General features: G+C 35.8%; 1 protein-coding gene across 1 annotated transcript in view; it reads left to right on the top strand.

Annotated features, from left to right (window-relative positions):
* Positions 1-16,594, top strand: part of WDFY3 (WD repeat and FYVE domain containing 3) — a 257,771-nt gene that overhangs the window by 170,822 nt on the left and 70,355 nt on the right. Inside the window, exons 29-35 of the mRNA XM_008065474.2 lie at positions 339-459; positions 678-895; positions 4,912-5,147; positions 6,636-6,770; positions 8,153-8,332; positions 9,927-10,160; positions 16,136-16,235. Of these exons, the coding sequence (XP_008063665.1) occupies positions 339-459; positions 678-895; positions 4,912-5,147; positions 6,636-6,770; positions 8,153-8,332; positions 9,927-10,160; positions 16,136-16,235 (1,224 nt within the window). The remainder of the gene's footprint in view (positions 1-338; positions 460-677; positions 896-4,911; positions 5,148-6,635; positions 6,771-8,152; positions 8,333-9,926; positions 10,161-16,135; positions 16,236-16,594) is intronic.

The following is a 16,594-nucleotide window of genomic DNA, read 5'->3' as shown; positions in this document are numbered from 1 at the left end:
CTCAGCCTTCCACGTACCTGGAACTACAGGCTTGTGCCACCATGCCCAGCTAATTTTTTTATTTATTGTAGAGGCGAGATCTCACCAAGTTGCGAGAGGCTGATCTCGAACCCCTGCTCAGGCAATCATCTCTCCTCAGCCTTTCAAAGTGCTGGGATTACAGGAGTGAGCCACCGTGCCTTGCTTGACCTTTTTTCTTATCCACTTTAGTAGAAAGTACTTTTAGAGTAAATGCTTCTTAAAATATATGTTTTTCAATGAGATTTCAAAGAATTATGCTGGATATTTTATTTTAGCTTATTTACTAGCAGGATTTAATGTATTTATTTTTATTTTAGGAACTGAAGAGGAATTTGGAGGTCTTGTATCTGCTAATCTTATACTTTTGAGGAATAGACTTCTAGATATCTTGCTAAAACTAATTTATACATCTAAAGAAAAAACAAGCATTAATTCGCAGTAAGTAAAACCTTTTTAGAACTGATTTTACTCGTTGCTATTACTAGTTAATTCATGCCAGGCAAAAGGAAGGAAGTGCCACTGGCATTAAGTAGATTTTTTTTTAAACCCTAAAATTTATAGTATCTAAAGAATAAAACCCAGTCTTTTTTTTTTAATTTGAGAGCCTATTCCCTGAAATTAATCATTTTTATTTTAATCAATTTGTCTTTGAATAGAGCCTGTGAAGAACTAGTGAAGACACTGGGTTTTGACTGGATCATGATGTTTATGGAAGAACACTTGCATTCCACCACAGTTACAGCTGCCATGAGGATCCTCGTGGTCCTACTCAGTAATCAGTCTATTCTCATCAAGTTTAAAGAAGGCCTCAGTGGTGGAGGATGGCTGGAGCAGACAGATTCTGTCCTAACTAATAAAATTGGGACTGTGTTAGGTATGGAGATTTTCTAGTCATCATCTCCCTGAAAATAAACTGTTGTGTTGTGTTTGTAAATTTTATTTAAACTTATACTCTCCAGTTTACCCAATAACCATTTAAGAGTTACAGATTTTAATTAATGATGAAATGAAAAGCTTAGAAGATCTCAAATTGACTTTTTAAATTGAAAATCAAACTGAAGTCAGAAACAAGATACTAAGTTTGAAAACTAAGGTAATTCCTTAATTTTTTTTTGGCAGTATAGATCCTTTTTTTTATATTATAATTAGCAAATTGTCAGTAGAACTGAATTAATATTAATAGTAATCAGTATTTTGATTGCTTACTCTGGGTTAGTTTCTAAACACTTGCCATGTAATAACTTATTCCATTTTCACAATAACTTTATGGGGTATAAATACCTTTGTACTCATTTTACAAATTAGAAAGCCAAGGCGTGGGGTGAAGTCACTTGCCACACAGCTAGGAAGTGTCAAAATTTGAATTTATTTCACTCAAATCCAAAGCTCATTCTTTTACAGTTATGCTATATTACCATCAGTGATTTAATCTGACTAATACTATAACTATTTTATTTTATTTTATTTTACTTTAAAGATGTAGGGTACAATTCAGTATTAGGTATACAAGTGGTCATTTTACTGAACATCTATCTAATATTAGAAAATTACAGTTTCCTATGCTAGATTTATTTGAACTTATGTTTCCATTCATATTAGTGATTTTACTTTGGAAAACATGTATTTGAAAATAATGTTTTTATTGAAAAATACAGTCATTAAATTCTTACTATATTTTAAAAATACATTTGGCATGTAACACTGCATTTTCAAGTTGTATATAATTGTTGTATGTCTGATCTTCAGAAGCTTTTTTCCAGAATATTTATTTGCCCATGGGAGATGGGAAAATTAGAAATTAGAATTTCATATGTATCTTATAGTAAAAAAAAATGTAAGTATCAATATCTAGGAGCTTGCCTGTACAACTTCTCAAGATGTCAAAGCAAGTTATAGGAAGACAGAACTTTCAGCATAATGTGATTTTATTGTTATTTCCCATGTGAAAAATGTGGGAGGAAACTACATATGTCATAAAGAAAAAATGGTACCATTTCCATGTAACTGTAAGATGATTTCAAAAGACATTGTTTTAAAATATAAATTTTAAATTATCATTATTTATACTTACATGTTCAAAAAATAGATCACTACTTCCCCTAAACTGTGAGGAAGGATAGAAAGTTTTAAACAGTTGAGTAGTGAGAAATTTAGCCTACTGACTTTAGTAATACCTATTAGGAAATAAATAATGAAAGGCACAATTGAATGTGAGCTCTGTCAGATATACCAGTTTTAAATGCTAATTGACAGACTGCTTTTGAAGACCACAAGCAGCAGTAGTAATAACATCTAAGATTTATAATACTGCATCGTGGTTTGCAAAATTATTTCACATAGATCATCTCACCTGTCCATGATTCTGGAGACAGGCATATATTTTATAGTATATAAATTTTTATTTTACAGAAAATAAATTAAACCTAATAAATATAATTTGGGATTACATTATCCAACTAGGAAATTATGATAAACTACATTATGTCACTTAGAATCTGTTTTCTGACTGTTAGGCCTAGGCTTTTTCTGTTTTACATCACTTCAGTAACGTTGCAGAGAGGGGCTCTCACTGTATCTAACCTATCTGACTTCTTGCCTTCCAGTTTGTTTTCATTCATTGATACCTGCTCGCATATTACACATGCTGCTCTGATTTCAAAGAAGAAATCTAAGTGTGCGATTTAAATTTGATCCCATTTAATTTCCCCTGAATATCTATTTGACACACGTATATGTGTGTGCGGAGACAAGTGTGTGTATCATCGCATGTAAACTATCAAATACAATTCTATGATATCCCATCTCATCTGATTGTATATCTCCTTAATCTGACGAGCAGCCTCTCATTTTTGGTTTTTTATTCACATTTATTCATTTATCTATTTTTTAAATAAAAATATCTTTCATGTAGCTATATCTTGAGTCAGTTAAGCACTAATTTAAATTCTTGATTGTTCAAAGTATATTAAATACTCCTTAAAATTAATCACAGGGAAAAATAATGTGAAACTTTAGAGAAAAAAATGAGAATGCCAGTATTGGGGATTTTTTAGGACCTGCATTTTAATTTTTTTTTTTTAAAAGTTTTTATGTAATGTGTAAAATTGCACTTTATGTCTTTTGGTTTCTTTTTTACTTTTTATTTTTTATTTTTTAGAGACAGGGCTTGGTAAGTTGCCCAGGCTGGACTCAAACTTCTTGGCTCAAGCCATCCTCCTGCCTTAGCCTCCTGAGTAGCTGGGAAATCTTTTGATTTCTTTGAAGCTCAAAACATTTTTTATGCTTATAATTTTGTTTAGAATATACTACTAAAAAAACAACCCCATCTCTAATCCAGCCAGTTTTTCAGAAATGTGGCAATGTCATTAACAAGAGCAAAAAAAACAACAGTTTTACAGGCTGTACAATAGACATCAAATCTCAAATCCTGGTGCCTCCACTCATGCTACCTTGTGACTTTGAACAGAGCTCATGTTGTCTATGTTATAAAAATGATCGTGGGCCGAGCTCGGTGGCTCAGCTTGTAATCCCAGAACTTTGGGAGACTGAAGCGAAGCCTGAGCCGGCAGGTTAGACCAGCCTGGGCAACTTGGCAAGACCTTGTCTCTACAATAAATCAAAAAATTAGCTGGGCATGGCAGCACATGCCTGTAGTTCTGGCTACTTGGAAGACTGAGGCGGAAGGATTACCTGACCCCAGCAGGTTGACACTGGGGTGGCCGTGAATGTGCCACTGCACTCTAGCCTGGGTGACAGAGTGAGACTCCAACTCCAAAAAAAAAATGATCATAGCAATTTCTAACTCACATGTCATTATGATTAAGAAATGGGGTAGTATATGAAAGAGCTTGGTAAATTGCTGTATAGTTTTTTATTACTTATAAGAGCATACTTTAGAATATTAAATCACAGCAGTTGGTTAGGATAAAAACAACCTAGACATAAATTTTTCTTTTATTATGTAAATTAATAATTGCAAATATATACTTTGATTCCTTCCAGAAAACAAAGCTGAAGAAAATATGTAAATATATATTTGAAATATAAATTGTTTCAGAGTGAAAAATCAATCTTTCATCTGTTGATTGCTACTCACAAGTTTTCCATTGAAAATTTGGTCATCTCCACTGTGTGCTAAGTACCTTACTAGGTTTGAGGAGGCAAAAGAACCAAATGTTTGGGATATAAAACAAAGGAAACCGAATTAGTAGAAACACTGATACTGTAAACCATAGTTGGTAAGCACTGAGCAGCTCCTGAAAAAACTGGGTTTCCAGAGGGTCCTCTGGGTGTTTAGCCCCACCTGTAGATGGCTGCAGCCTCGTGGGCTTGGGTTTGTCATCATTCTCCCTGGTACCTTCTCCCAATTGACGCTTTGTGGGAGGCAAGATTGTCTTGCTTATTCATTTAGTCTTGTCTCCAAATTCATCGGAAGCTTAAGGTCAATTTTCAGGACAAATTAATCGTATTAACTATATCATAGCAAGTATGTTTTTAAGTTGTATTTTTGTAGCACCCTAAATTTTGGCTGTATTTTAGATTTCACTTTTTTCTTAGAAAAGTACAGCAGGAACATTAGAACTCTTCTGAGATCATATTTTATTAAGTAGAAATTATGTCATCTTAAGAAGCATTTTTAAACTCATATCTGATTGTCGCGACTATGTTTCAAAACTTGTTTCTTAATGGATTAGTCTTGCCAGAGTCAAACAGATGGTAAAGTAAAAGTTTTGACAGAAAGTTAATTCAACAATTGATTATTTAATTGCCAGTAGTATGAATGTGCTGGATAGAAATGTTAGACTTACTGAATGACTCCTGTCTTTGTTCCTGCCGCATGGTTATCAGTTGCTAACTTTGTACTTATTGTTATATCTCCTCTTCTCTTAGGATTCAATGTTGGCAGGAGTGCTGGTGGGAGATCGACTGTCAGGGAGATTAATCGGGACGCTTGTCATTTTCCTGGTTTTCCAGTCCTTCAGTCATTCCTTCCTAAACACACTAATGTCCCTGCTCTCTATTTTCTCCTCATGGCATTGTTTCTGCAGCAGCCAGTTAGTGAGCTGCCTGAGAACCTGCAGGTCAGTGTGCCTGTCATCAGCTGCCGATGTAAGCAGGGTTGCCAGGTAGGAATTATCTAGTAAGGCGTAAGTGTAATTGTCTATTCCAAAGAATCACCGTAGGGTAATGGGTAATTGCAGTGAAACCTACTGTTGATTCCATCACTTTTCTCATATTTAAGGTTTGATTTGGGACAGAAACTCTAAAAATACCATAGAAAATTTTCCCAAAAAGAAGTCCTTTTCCCTTGTTTGGATATTTTTCTATATGACTGCTCTAAATGATTATATATGCATAAAGATTTTGGATAATATTTTAAGGGTGATCTAATAAATTATTTTGTGATGTGATTTTTATCTAGAAATATACTTTCATGTCCGTAAAATAAAAAATGAAAATAGCAGTTTGAATATCATAAGTTCATTGAGTGGGTGTGACAGGATTCTCTGGGCAAGTTCTGATTAGGGAAAAAAAAATTAGTTACTTAGTGATCAGTACCATCCACGTTAGGAAAATAGTAAGACTTTACTTGACTTCTAATTGAAGATGGGTAAGGATGTCTAGATACAGCTTGTTTGTGGCACTACAGAGACTTAGGAATTTAACTTTAAAATCAACTATGCTTCCATCCAATGCCAAATACTGTTCAAATCTATTCTGGTAGCTGACAAAACCTTTTAAGTGAAAACACTGAGCCTGTGCCATTACGTTAAATCAAGATACAAATTCATGCTTAGCAGAATTTTGTTGGTTATGCAATTTTTCAAAATACACATAACACCATGGTCTAAAGTATTATATAAAACTGCTTTGAATAAATCTTCTCAAATTAATTTTTTTTTTTTTTTTGAGTTGGAGTCTCACTGTCGCACAGACTGGAGTGCAATGGCCCCTCCGGCCACTGCAGCCTTGACCTGCTGGGCTCCGGGGATCCTTCCACCCAGCCTTCCGAGTTGCTGGAACTACAGGCGCGCGCTACCACGCCCGGCTAATTTTTGATTTATTGTAGAGATGACATCTCGCCTGCCCAGGCGCATCTCAAACCCATGGGTTCAGGCAATCCACTCACCTCAGCCTCCCAAAGGTGCTGGATTATAGGCTGAGCCACCGAGCCCAGCTCAAATTAATTTTTATTTTGTCAGATCTTATGTTTAAATTATGTAAAATTGAAGTAGAACATGGCTGAGAATGGAAGAAGTTAGTTCAGTGTACTTTTTAAAAAGATCTTGCTTAAAACCATCAGTTCTATACTTTTGTCTCATGGCTATTTAGCATATATTTTATTTTTCTTTGTTTTCTTTAGAAAATAAGTGGAACAATATTTTTAACATAGACACCTAGGACAGAATGCAGAATGATACATAGTAATTTTTTATAAGTATAAAAATAAGTTTTGAAATGTAGACTAGAGGAGAACCAGTTCTTTATCATTGCTCACCTTAAAAACAGCAAAAAACTAGTTTCAAAGAAATTATAGAATATTAGAACTTAAAGAGAGTGTCTACTGGAAAAAATGAATAAAGGCTAACCTTGGATCATTTTCACCTCTGCAGTTTGATTTGGATTCTATTTGGACATTTATCTTTGGAGTTCCTGCCTCCAGTGGAACTGTGGTCTCTTCTATTCATAATGTGTGTACAGAAGCTGCTTTTTTATTATTGGGAATGCTTCGCAGCATGCTGAATTCAGTAAGTTAACAAGATGCTGGGACCTCTTGCCATACTTCCTTCCATCTGTGATTTTTTTTTTTTTTTTTTTTGTAATTAGAGGAATTTTTCAGTAACCTAGCTGTTGATTTGCTATATGATCTTTGGAACCTCAGGCTCTGTTTTATTATCTCTAATAAAAGGATGTACTGTGCAGTTGTTCATACCATGGACTCTGGAGCCCTGCCTCAATTCAAATCCCACTTCTAGTATTTCAGACATACTAATCTCAGATGTGTCTCAGTTTCCTCATATTTAAAATGCTGTGATAATAGAATTTATTTCATACGGATTTTTGTGAGCATTTAATCAGTTAGTTTTTTGTGTATACACATAAAGCATTTATAAAACTGCCTGGTATATGGTAAGTGCTTCACAAGTATTAACTGATATTATTAATGTAATAAAATATATATTGCAATGTATACATGTAATGAGCATAGATTTTAATATAGATTATCACAGTAATGTTATTTGAACTTAAAATCACTTCCATTATAGAAATTTAAAATGTTCACAGTGAAAGTCTTATTTAATTTTGTTTTTGCTTTCCTCCTGATTATGTTAGATGATAAAGAATTGAAAGAGTAAATGCCAGAATTTATATTCCTGTCTATCTTATGGGCATAATATGACTTGTGACTTAATTTGTACAATTTAGGATTGTATTGTAGAAGGAAATATTAGCTTAGACTCCTGAATTACATGTACCTGACAATCTAATTTTAGTAAAAACCATTGTTATGTCACTTAGAACAGAATCATTAAGTGTATTAATTTAGAATGCTTTCGGATTTTTGTTTTGGTGCTTTTTCATGAACAAATATAAAAATTTATGTTTAAAAAAAGTCAACCTCTGGGCTGATATCAGAAGATATACATTGTTCAAATATATATTATTCTTTTTATATATAAGTTTTTTCTCATCATTATTATTGTCATTGCTACATGATGCTTCAGTGTGTGGCTCAGAAGGGTGAAGTAACTGCCCATCTTTTATTTAACTCCTAAATCTCTGGCATGGTTCACAGTGGGTCCAGATTGATGATAACACAGCCACTGTTCATACCAACAATACTCATGTTAATAATGCTGTGTAATCAAAACCACTGCTCTAGTTAGCTGAACTGTGAGTGATCCAGATAATGGACAAAGATCTCATCAGTTTCTAAGGAATTGTTTTTGTTTTCGCTAATTTCTGTATTTGTTTGCCTCTGTGCATATATGTTTGCTTATTTGGTGTATAGAGTTCTGGACCATCAGTATATCCATATCCAGTATTATAATAGTGAATAATGGATTTTTAAAGTTATAGCACTGTCATTTACTCTAATGTAGCTTTTCTCCTTGTGTCCTTGTGGCAGCCTTGGCAATCAGAAGAAGAGGGCTCTTGGCTCCGAGAATATCCCGTGACCCTGATGCAGTTCTTCAGATACTTGTATCACAACGTTCCGGACCTCGCATGCATGTGGATGAGCCCTGACTTCCTGTGTGCACTAGCAGCTACGGTCTTCCCCTTCAACATCCGCCCTTACTCAGAGATGGTAGGAAGGGGAGGAAAATGCCAGAACTGGCATTAGTCTGTTTAAATAGCTTTTTGTCAATGTTTGATACTTCTGATGAACTTAAAGTTTCATAACTTTCTATACCTCCTCTTACATCATTGTCTGGTGTCCTCAGCTCTCCACATTTTCCTTCTTCTTTCCCCTAAAATAACAGAAAACTCTACTTCCTTTTTTTCACCCACAATATTTTTGTAAGTCCCTTGTTACTGACTTCCGTCTCCAAGTAGTTGATCCATTTCTTATTTTATGTGATGATAGCTGCATAGTTGTAAAATGTGTTTTTCAAGTAATAGAACTCTAGCCTGACCAAATTTGTTTCTTTTTTATCTTAGAAATTAGATATTTGTTGAATTTGATCCTTAAAAATGAATTTTAGGGTTGAAAGTATATGTTGCTCAACTTTTCTTAAGCCATTCAATTTTTATTTTTCTTATTTTGTGCTAATTTAATTGAAATTTATGAGAATATAATTATATATTGTGTAGATACTTATTTTGTCCTTTATTTTATTTTATTTATTTATTTTTAATTGGGGTCTCACTCTGTACTCCAGGCTGAAGTACAGTGGCATGACCACAGCTCACTGCAGCCTCAACCTTCTAGGCTCAGGCGATCTTTCCACTTCAGCTTCCCAAGTAACTGGTACTACAGGCACATGCCACTGTACTTGTCTAATTTTTTTTTTTATTTTTTGTAAAAATGAGGTCTTGCTATGTTGCCCAGCCTGGTTTCAAACTCCTGGGCTCAAGCAACTTGCCTGCCTCAGTGAGCCTCAGTGGGATTACAGGTGTGAGCCATCATACTCAGCTGCTTTTGTCCTTTAAAACAGGTATAAAAGGTAGTTACTCCTCCATAGTATTTTAGAATTTCATGATGTTTCTTCCACCATAGACTCTAGGGTCTTGAACAAACGACCTTCTTCACACTAATTTTTCTACGTGTGTAAAGACAAAATACCCATTCTTAAAATTGTGGAGATTTTTAGGAGAAAGATAAGTTTAACACATACCCTTAATATCCCAGCTTGGTTGTAATTTTATAATCCTCATTTTTGGTAAAAACTGACCCTCAATAATATCTCAATGTCTTTTCCTTGTCAGCATCTTATCTGTCTACTAGTCTGTTTCTCTCAATTCAAAATTGGCACTAGTTCTGTTGTTTTGTTTATTTATTTGTATTTTTTTAACCTGCAGATTTTTATCTGAAATTTTGTGATATTTGACTTTTCAATAGGTAGATTTCAAGTATGCCAATATGGTTATCATCTTATTATTCTGTTTATTTTAAGTGCAGTTAGCCACAATAGACATATAATTCAACATAAAGCTGATACATCCATCGTTTATGGACAGTCAGAAAGACCATATGCTCATGACATATGGTGCCGGATTACTACCTTGAAAGCAAGGGTCAAGTAAAGCAGAGTGAAAGAATGTGCTGAATAGCTCGATAGGTGGCAGATGCTGAAGAAACATACTGCTGCTGCTACAATTTTATTTTTAGGAAACTCGGAAGTAAAAGTGTCAAGTAAAATCTGATGTGATTACTGTATCTTTCTCCATGATTTTACCAGGTGACTGATCTTGATGATGAAGTTGGGTCTCCAGCAGAAGAGTTTAAAGCATTTGCAGCAGACACAGGGATGAACAGGAGCCAGTCAGAGTACTGCAACGTTGGCACCAAGACGTACCTGACAAATCACCCAGCAAAAAAGTTTGTTTTTGACTTCATGAGAGTTTTAATAATAGACAACCTCTGTCTTACCCCTGCCAGCAAGCAGACTCCACTAATTGACCTTTTGTTGGAGGTAAAGACAAAGAAATATGTTTCCGTCTCTTTTGCATTACTTTTATAATGCGAACACTAGTAACCAGGCACTTTCTATGCCAATGATTTCTAATTCTTCTGGGTAGATGTAAATGGAACATGTCATGGGCTCTGGAAAGTTTTTAACCCCAGGTGTGCTTCAGACCCCGTCAGTGTGTCCTTCTTTCCATGCTCTCTGCATGTCTTTAATTCAATCACCTTTTTTCTAGGAAATTACAAATTTTTCTGAGAAGAGCCAAGTAGGAAATATTTTAGATGTTGTATGCCACACAGTCTCTATCACAACTATATCACGGGTGCAGCTAGAAAGCATCCATGGACAGTGCATAAAGGAATGAGCATGGCTGTGTTCCCATAAAACTTTATCTACAAAAACAGGCACAGGATGGATTTGGTCCGCAGGCCATGGTATGCCAAGCCCTTCCCTAGACATGGACGACACGTGATGGCATTGTCTCCTTACCTCATAACTTCCAACTTCAATCCCACTTACCCATCATTGCCAGGTGTTACTGCTGTCAGTATCCTGTGCAGCTTAAGACATGGTGTATTGCATGCAGTAGGTGTCTAATATACACTTGTTGAATTTCCCCCAAAGCAGCAAACCTCTAGGTTGCCTGCCCATTTTCCTGATAAGTGATATGAATCAGCTAATGCATCAGAAAATGAGAGTGGCTCTGACTTAAGTGTCCTCATTATTGACTCTAGCAATCAGCTGTCCCTGAAAACATTAAAAAAAAGTTTACCTAGAAAAATCTCAGGAGAAAAATAAAAGATCACAGAGAGGAAATGTAATACTATATAGTTGCTTATACATTCATGATTATTTTGGCCAGTTCATTAAAAAAGGGTCAAACACTACATGCCAGGGGCTCTGAAAACAACATGGTTTATGGATCATTCAATTGGGCAGAACACTCCTTTTCTCTCTGAGGAACGTCCTACGTGTTCTCAGCAGTTTGACAACTTGAACCTGAGCTTTCTCTGCTCCCTCTAGTGGCTAATACAGTTAACTTTTTAATTGTAACCTGTAAACCACAAATATTTATCTTATTTGTGTGAAATTATCTCAATATAATTTCACTGATGTAATTTAGATACCAGTCATACTAAGCATTTTATTCAGGACCACAGTGTGAAACAGTGGTAGAAGAATAATTGATTCTATCAGTAATACATGTAATAGCATTACAAAGCATGCCTTGTAGAACTTGTCTCTTTTGGAAACTTTAAAAAGCTCTAAGAAGAAATTTGACCTATAAATTAGTTTATAGGATAAAATTTTGAAGCATTTTATGAAGAAGTGAAATAGCAATCATAAAATAACAAGATAAACTTCAGAAGTGATGACAAGAAAGCATAACTGAGCAAAAGATAAAATAAAATGCACATGTGGAAAGATAAAGCATGAGTAGGAATATCCAGTGACAGCATTTGCAAACTGGTAGGAATCTTAACAGCTAATTAATTAATCATTGATAAAGTATATAATTGTCATTCATTTTTATTTTTTATATTTTTTTTAATGGAAGGGTTTGATATAACCTAGCATTAACCTTGTGGTATGGTTCTCGTTGTTGGGGGCATGAATTTGCCTTACAGTAAAATTGTGCCTAATTGTACTAGAGAGTGGGATCAGAGTTCAGGGAGAAGTTTCAGCCAGGTGCAGTGGCTCATACCTATAATCCCAGCACTTTAGGAGGTGGACACGAGAGGATTGCCTGAGCCTATGAGTTTGAGACCAGACTGGGCAACATGCTGTGACCTCGTTTCTACAATAAATCAAAAAACAATTAGCTGGGTGTGGTGGCGTAAGCCTGTACTTCCTGCTGCTTGGAAGTCTGAGGTGGAAGGATCACCTGAGCCTAGCAGCTCGAGGCTGCGGTGGCCATGAGTGTGCCACTGCACTCTAGCCTGGATGTCAGAGTGAGACTCCGACTCAAAAAAAGGAAAAAGAAAAATCACAGTTTCCAGGAACCTATCAGTGACCTTGAGGACTTACTCTATTTTTGAATCATTTAACTATAAAAGATATCCCTGGCAATTCCCAAACAGGGAGATATAATACTATCTAATAAAAAGAATAGAAATTAGCTTTTAAAAGTTATTACTTTGAAGAACTTCAAACCTAATACATGCAGAATACATATGCAAATAATATTTGTTAAAAGTGTTAGTAATGTTCCATGTCTTCCTATGGAGACATGATTTTGAATACTATGATTATGAAGTCTTTATCCGTGAAGAGATTCAAGAAGAGAATTATCTTATATATTTACCACACGAAGGAAAAGGCTTGAACCAGCTGATTTTTAGTCTAGTAAACATGAACCAGGCCATCTTCAGTCTAGTAAATATTAGAATTTCATCATAAAATATCTACTTTTTTGGTTATATCCACAGAAGAACATGTGAAGTTACCCTTATTAGCAGATTTTAATGCATATAGACTAGCTTGTGTGCGATGCTGAGGCCAAATACCAGGGAGGCACTGTGATCTGGTTTGGGAGTAAGACATACCTGGGTTTAAATTCTGGCCCTCTTGTTTATTATTAAAACATTTAGTTTTCCCAAGCTAAATTCATTCTCTGGGGATAATATTATTTGCTATCTCCTCTGCAAGATGGTTGTGAGGGTTAAATATATGTACACCATCCAGCAAGAAGCGTGCTGAGTGATTAAATGTATACTGAGCATAGCTCTGTGACTTCAGCCAAGTTCAATTTTTTTCACCCCCTACAGTTTCCACATCTGCAAAATAATATAAAAATGGAACCTGTCTCTGAGAATTATTATGAGAATTGGATAGGATACCATTTAATATTCAAAATGCAGTGCCTAGCACTTAAGACATACTCAACAACTTGATTAAGTGGCCTGTGTTGGATTCCACAAGGGTGTCTAGGGGCTCCTCTCTCAGCTCCTGCTTGTCCTCTGCTATCACCACCAGACTTCTCACAGGGTCAAATGGATTTGCTGCAAATGGATAGGAGTGTGGCAGTGGAAAGAAAGTACATGAGAACAGGTCAGAAAGTCTTTGTGTGCCCCTGGAGGTAAAGATATTGAAACTGAGGGTACTCAGCTGGAGTGCACATGTGTCTCCATGAGCAATGTGCGGTGGTCTAGGTATTCGCAACACTCTCTTTCAGCCATCTTCTATAAGAGTCCCCCGCTGTCATATATCAGAGTAAAACCCACCCTGACTGATTGCAGGGAAGCAAAAAACAGTGGCAAAAGTAGATAAAGAGAGCTCAACAGTAACTCAGAGAGGAGAATCCAACAAGAGGAAGACTGTAATCAGAACCAAAAGCTCAGAATCCTCTTCTTTAAAGGCTCCTGGCCCATTGCAGAAGCAGGACAGAATACCAAAGGCCTTCCTCCCAGAGCCACAGTGCTCTCTCCCATGGTAGCAGGCACCTATGAGCTGTCTGGCCAGCATGTGAGACATGAAGATTCTGCATGGTGGCCCCAGGGCGTTGAAAAGGGGGGCTGATCCTTAGAAGATGGATACAGTGGTTGACTCCACTCTTTGCACTGGGAAGACAGAACTGATAGCCAGAGGACGGAGCATATCCCCTTGCTTACCCTGTCTTCCTTCTAGTTGTCTGATGGGCCAAACGGTAATCTAAAAGAATTATGAAGAGCTTGTCACCTGCACCATACAGAGTTGCTCTTGTGCACTTGTTAACTTCAATGTGGAGATTTTAGTACCTCATTTAGTTAAGATTTAATAAACTCTACTCATTACTTCTCCCATTAATCACTTTGAGTTGATTATGATTCTAAAAGAGTACTGTTGTCTTCAGATACTTACATCGTCCTGTGAATGGAGAGCCTTATTCTTAGTAAGTTCTGATCACTCAAGCTGTTGGATAAAATGGTCTCTGATTTCATCACAAGAAAATCCTTGTGGAACTGTCAGTCTGCTATTAACCACTTTAAAAAGTCCTCACTTTCTCTTCAGTTGACAGGGGCAAAACTCTCAGTGTAATATCAGCATGAGAGGACTAGTCAGACCTTGGTCACAAGTCCCCTGCTCACCATTATATTAATCTGTTTAACTATACAGGAAAATGTGTTAAGACCAAAAACAATAAGAGATGTCCTTCACTTTTTCCCTGTTAGTTTATTGGCAAACCAAAATCCTAAGCACCAGTATTCTGTTACGAGACCCATATTTTATAATTTTAAAACAAAATAAATGTCTTATCATTAATTTTTTTAAATGTTCATGACAACGTAAGCTATTGGTTTTTGAATCCTTAAGTTTAGTATCTTAATCTCAGCATAGAACTCAAGATTTTTTTTTTTTAAGCAGGATTTATTGAGAGGACAGAAAAGCTCCCAGAGTGGGCGAGGACCCAAAGGGTTACCCAGAACTCAAGATTTTAACTGCTCCTTTAAAACTTTTAATGGGGACCGGGCGTAGTGGCTCAAGCCTGTAATCCCAGCACTTTGGGAGGTGGAGGTGAGGATTGCCTGAGCTCAGGGGTTTAAGACCAGCCTGGGCATCTTGGCAAGACCTTGTCTCTACAGTAAATCAAAAAACTTAGTCGGACGTGGTAGCATGCGCCTGTAGTTCCAGCTACTTGGAAGACTGAGGTGGAAGGATCACCTGAGCCCAGCAGTTTGAGGCTGTGGTGGCCATGAGCGTGCCACTGGGAAGCCTGAGCGACAAAGTGAGACTCTAACTCTTAAAAAAAAAAAACAAAAACCTTTAATGGGACCACCTTGAAAATCAGAATAGAAAGAAAAATAGTGTTCTAAAAGCCCACTTTTGTAACATGGTCATAAACATAGTCCTGGATCTTTTTATGCAAGAATAAATAGATTCTTTCAATTTACTTGCAAAGAATCAATACTATACCTGAATCTTAAACATACAGATTTATTTTTTAAAGAAACTTCATGACAGCTTATTACATTGTTCCCTATCCAACTCCTATCAAAGGCCTCTGCTAACACTACTGGATTTAAGAAAGATAACAAAAGGATCTTTCCTACCTCTCATCTCTGTGTTCTCAGTACATTGCCACTTACTACATTAGATACTTGAAAGTTATGTGCCTGGATTGTCATACCCAAACTACCAATAGAAATACTGTCAGAGAACTGTAGTTTAACTTTGTGCCCTGAAGTTTTATTCAAGATAATTTTTAAAATTGTCTTTATACTTTATAAAACTTAACATTCATACCACTGATAGTATTGTTTGTTGTCCTCCTTACAAAAACCCACAGAGAACATTCTCTCTCAGAACAGTTTTAGGAAAACATGTATCCTTGCTGACAGTCTAGTATGGTTTTTTGTTTGTTTTTAAGAGACAAGGTCTCGCTATATTGCCTGGGTTGAACTCCACTACTTGGGTTCAAGTGTTCTTCCCACCTCAGCCTCCTGAGTAGCTGAGACTATAGGTGCAAGCCACTGCACCTGGCTCATTTGGTGTATTTCTTTTTATAGACAGCATTTTGTAAACTGTATTTTTTCCTCTTTATTGATGTCTATGAAGCTCCAAGCTAAATTGTGTGCTTGATTAGTTTTTTGTTATAAATATTTCCCTCCCAATACATACCCAGTTGATGACTAGACTCTAGAGCTTTTGTATTTGTGTTAATGGCTTTATTATTTATTTTATCTGCATTTTATTATAAACTGCCAGATCTCTTTTGGAAGTTCAGTATAATAATAGATTATCACATATTTACCAAATGCTCATAGGTTTAGAATACTATTTTTGAAAGGATGGATTCAAAAGATGATGGTGTTTCACCTTTGCTTTGAATTTTAAGCAAAGTAAAATGTGAGAAGGATAATAAGCATATATACCATCTCTCATGTCATACTTTTTATTTTACCAGTAGAATCTTTTTAACCTTTTTAGTACATTTGGTAATGTAAATATGGTTTATATTTGTTTAGTTGGTTTGGTTTCTAATTCTAAATCTTGCTGATTAGGCTTCCCCTGAAAGATCGACAAGAACGCAGCAAAAAGAATTTCAGACTTACATTTTGGATAGTGTGATGGACCACTTGCTCGCAGCTGATGTGTTATTGGGTAAGTCAATGTTTTGTTTTATTAAAGCTATAATCACACTTCTTCTCTGTCTAAATACCAAGTATATCTTCTTTTTAGCATCTCCTCCCCCTTGCTTTTTTGTCTACCTCCTTGTACCCAATATTGTATTTATGAACTTTATCCACATTGTTGCGTGTTGCAGGAGTCTGTTTACTTTCAGTCCTACGCAGTATTTTATCATATGAATATATTAGTTTATTCATTTCACCGTTGATGGACATATAGAAGTTTCCAGTTAAGATCATTTTAAATAAAGCTGCTGTAAACGTTTTTGTTTCTATGGACCACATATGTATACAATATTTATACATATCTGTTGAGAATATATGCCCTTGAGT

The sequence above is a fragment of the Carlito syrichta genome, unplaced genomic scaffold, assembly GCF_000164805.1.
Source record: "Carlito syrichta isolate Samal-C Ts95f unplaced genomic scaffold, Tarsius_syrichta-2.0.1 Scaffold308491, whole genome shotgun sequence".
Lineage (NCBI taxonomy): Eukaryota > Metazoa > Chordata > Mammalia > Primates > Tarsiidae > Carlito > Carlito syrichta.
This window is presented reverse-complemented; position numbering and strand designations above follow the sequence as displayed.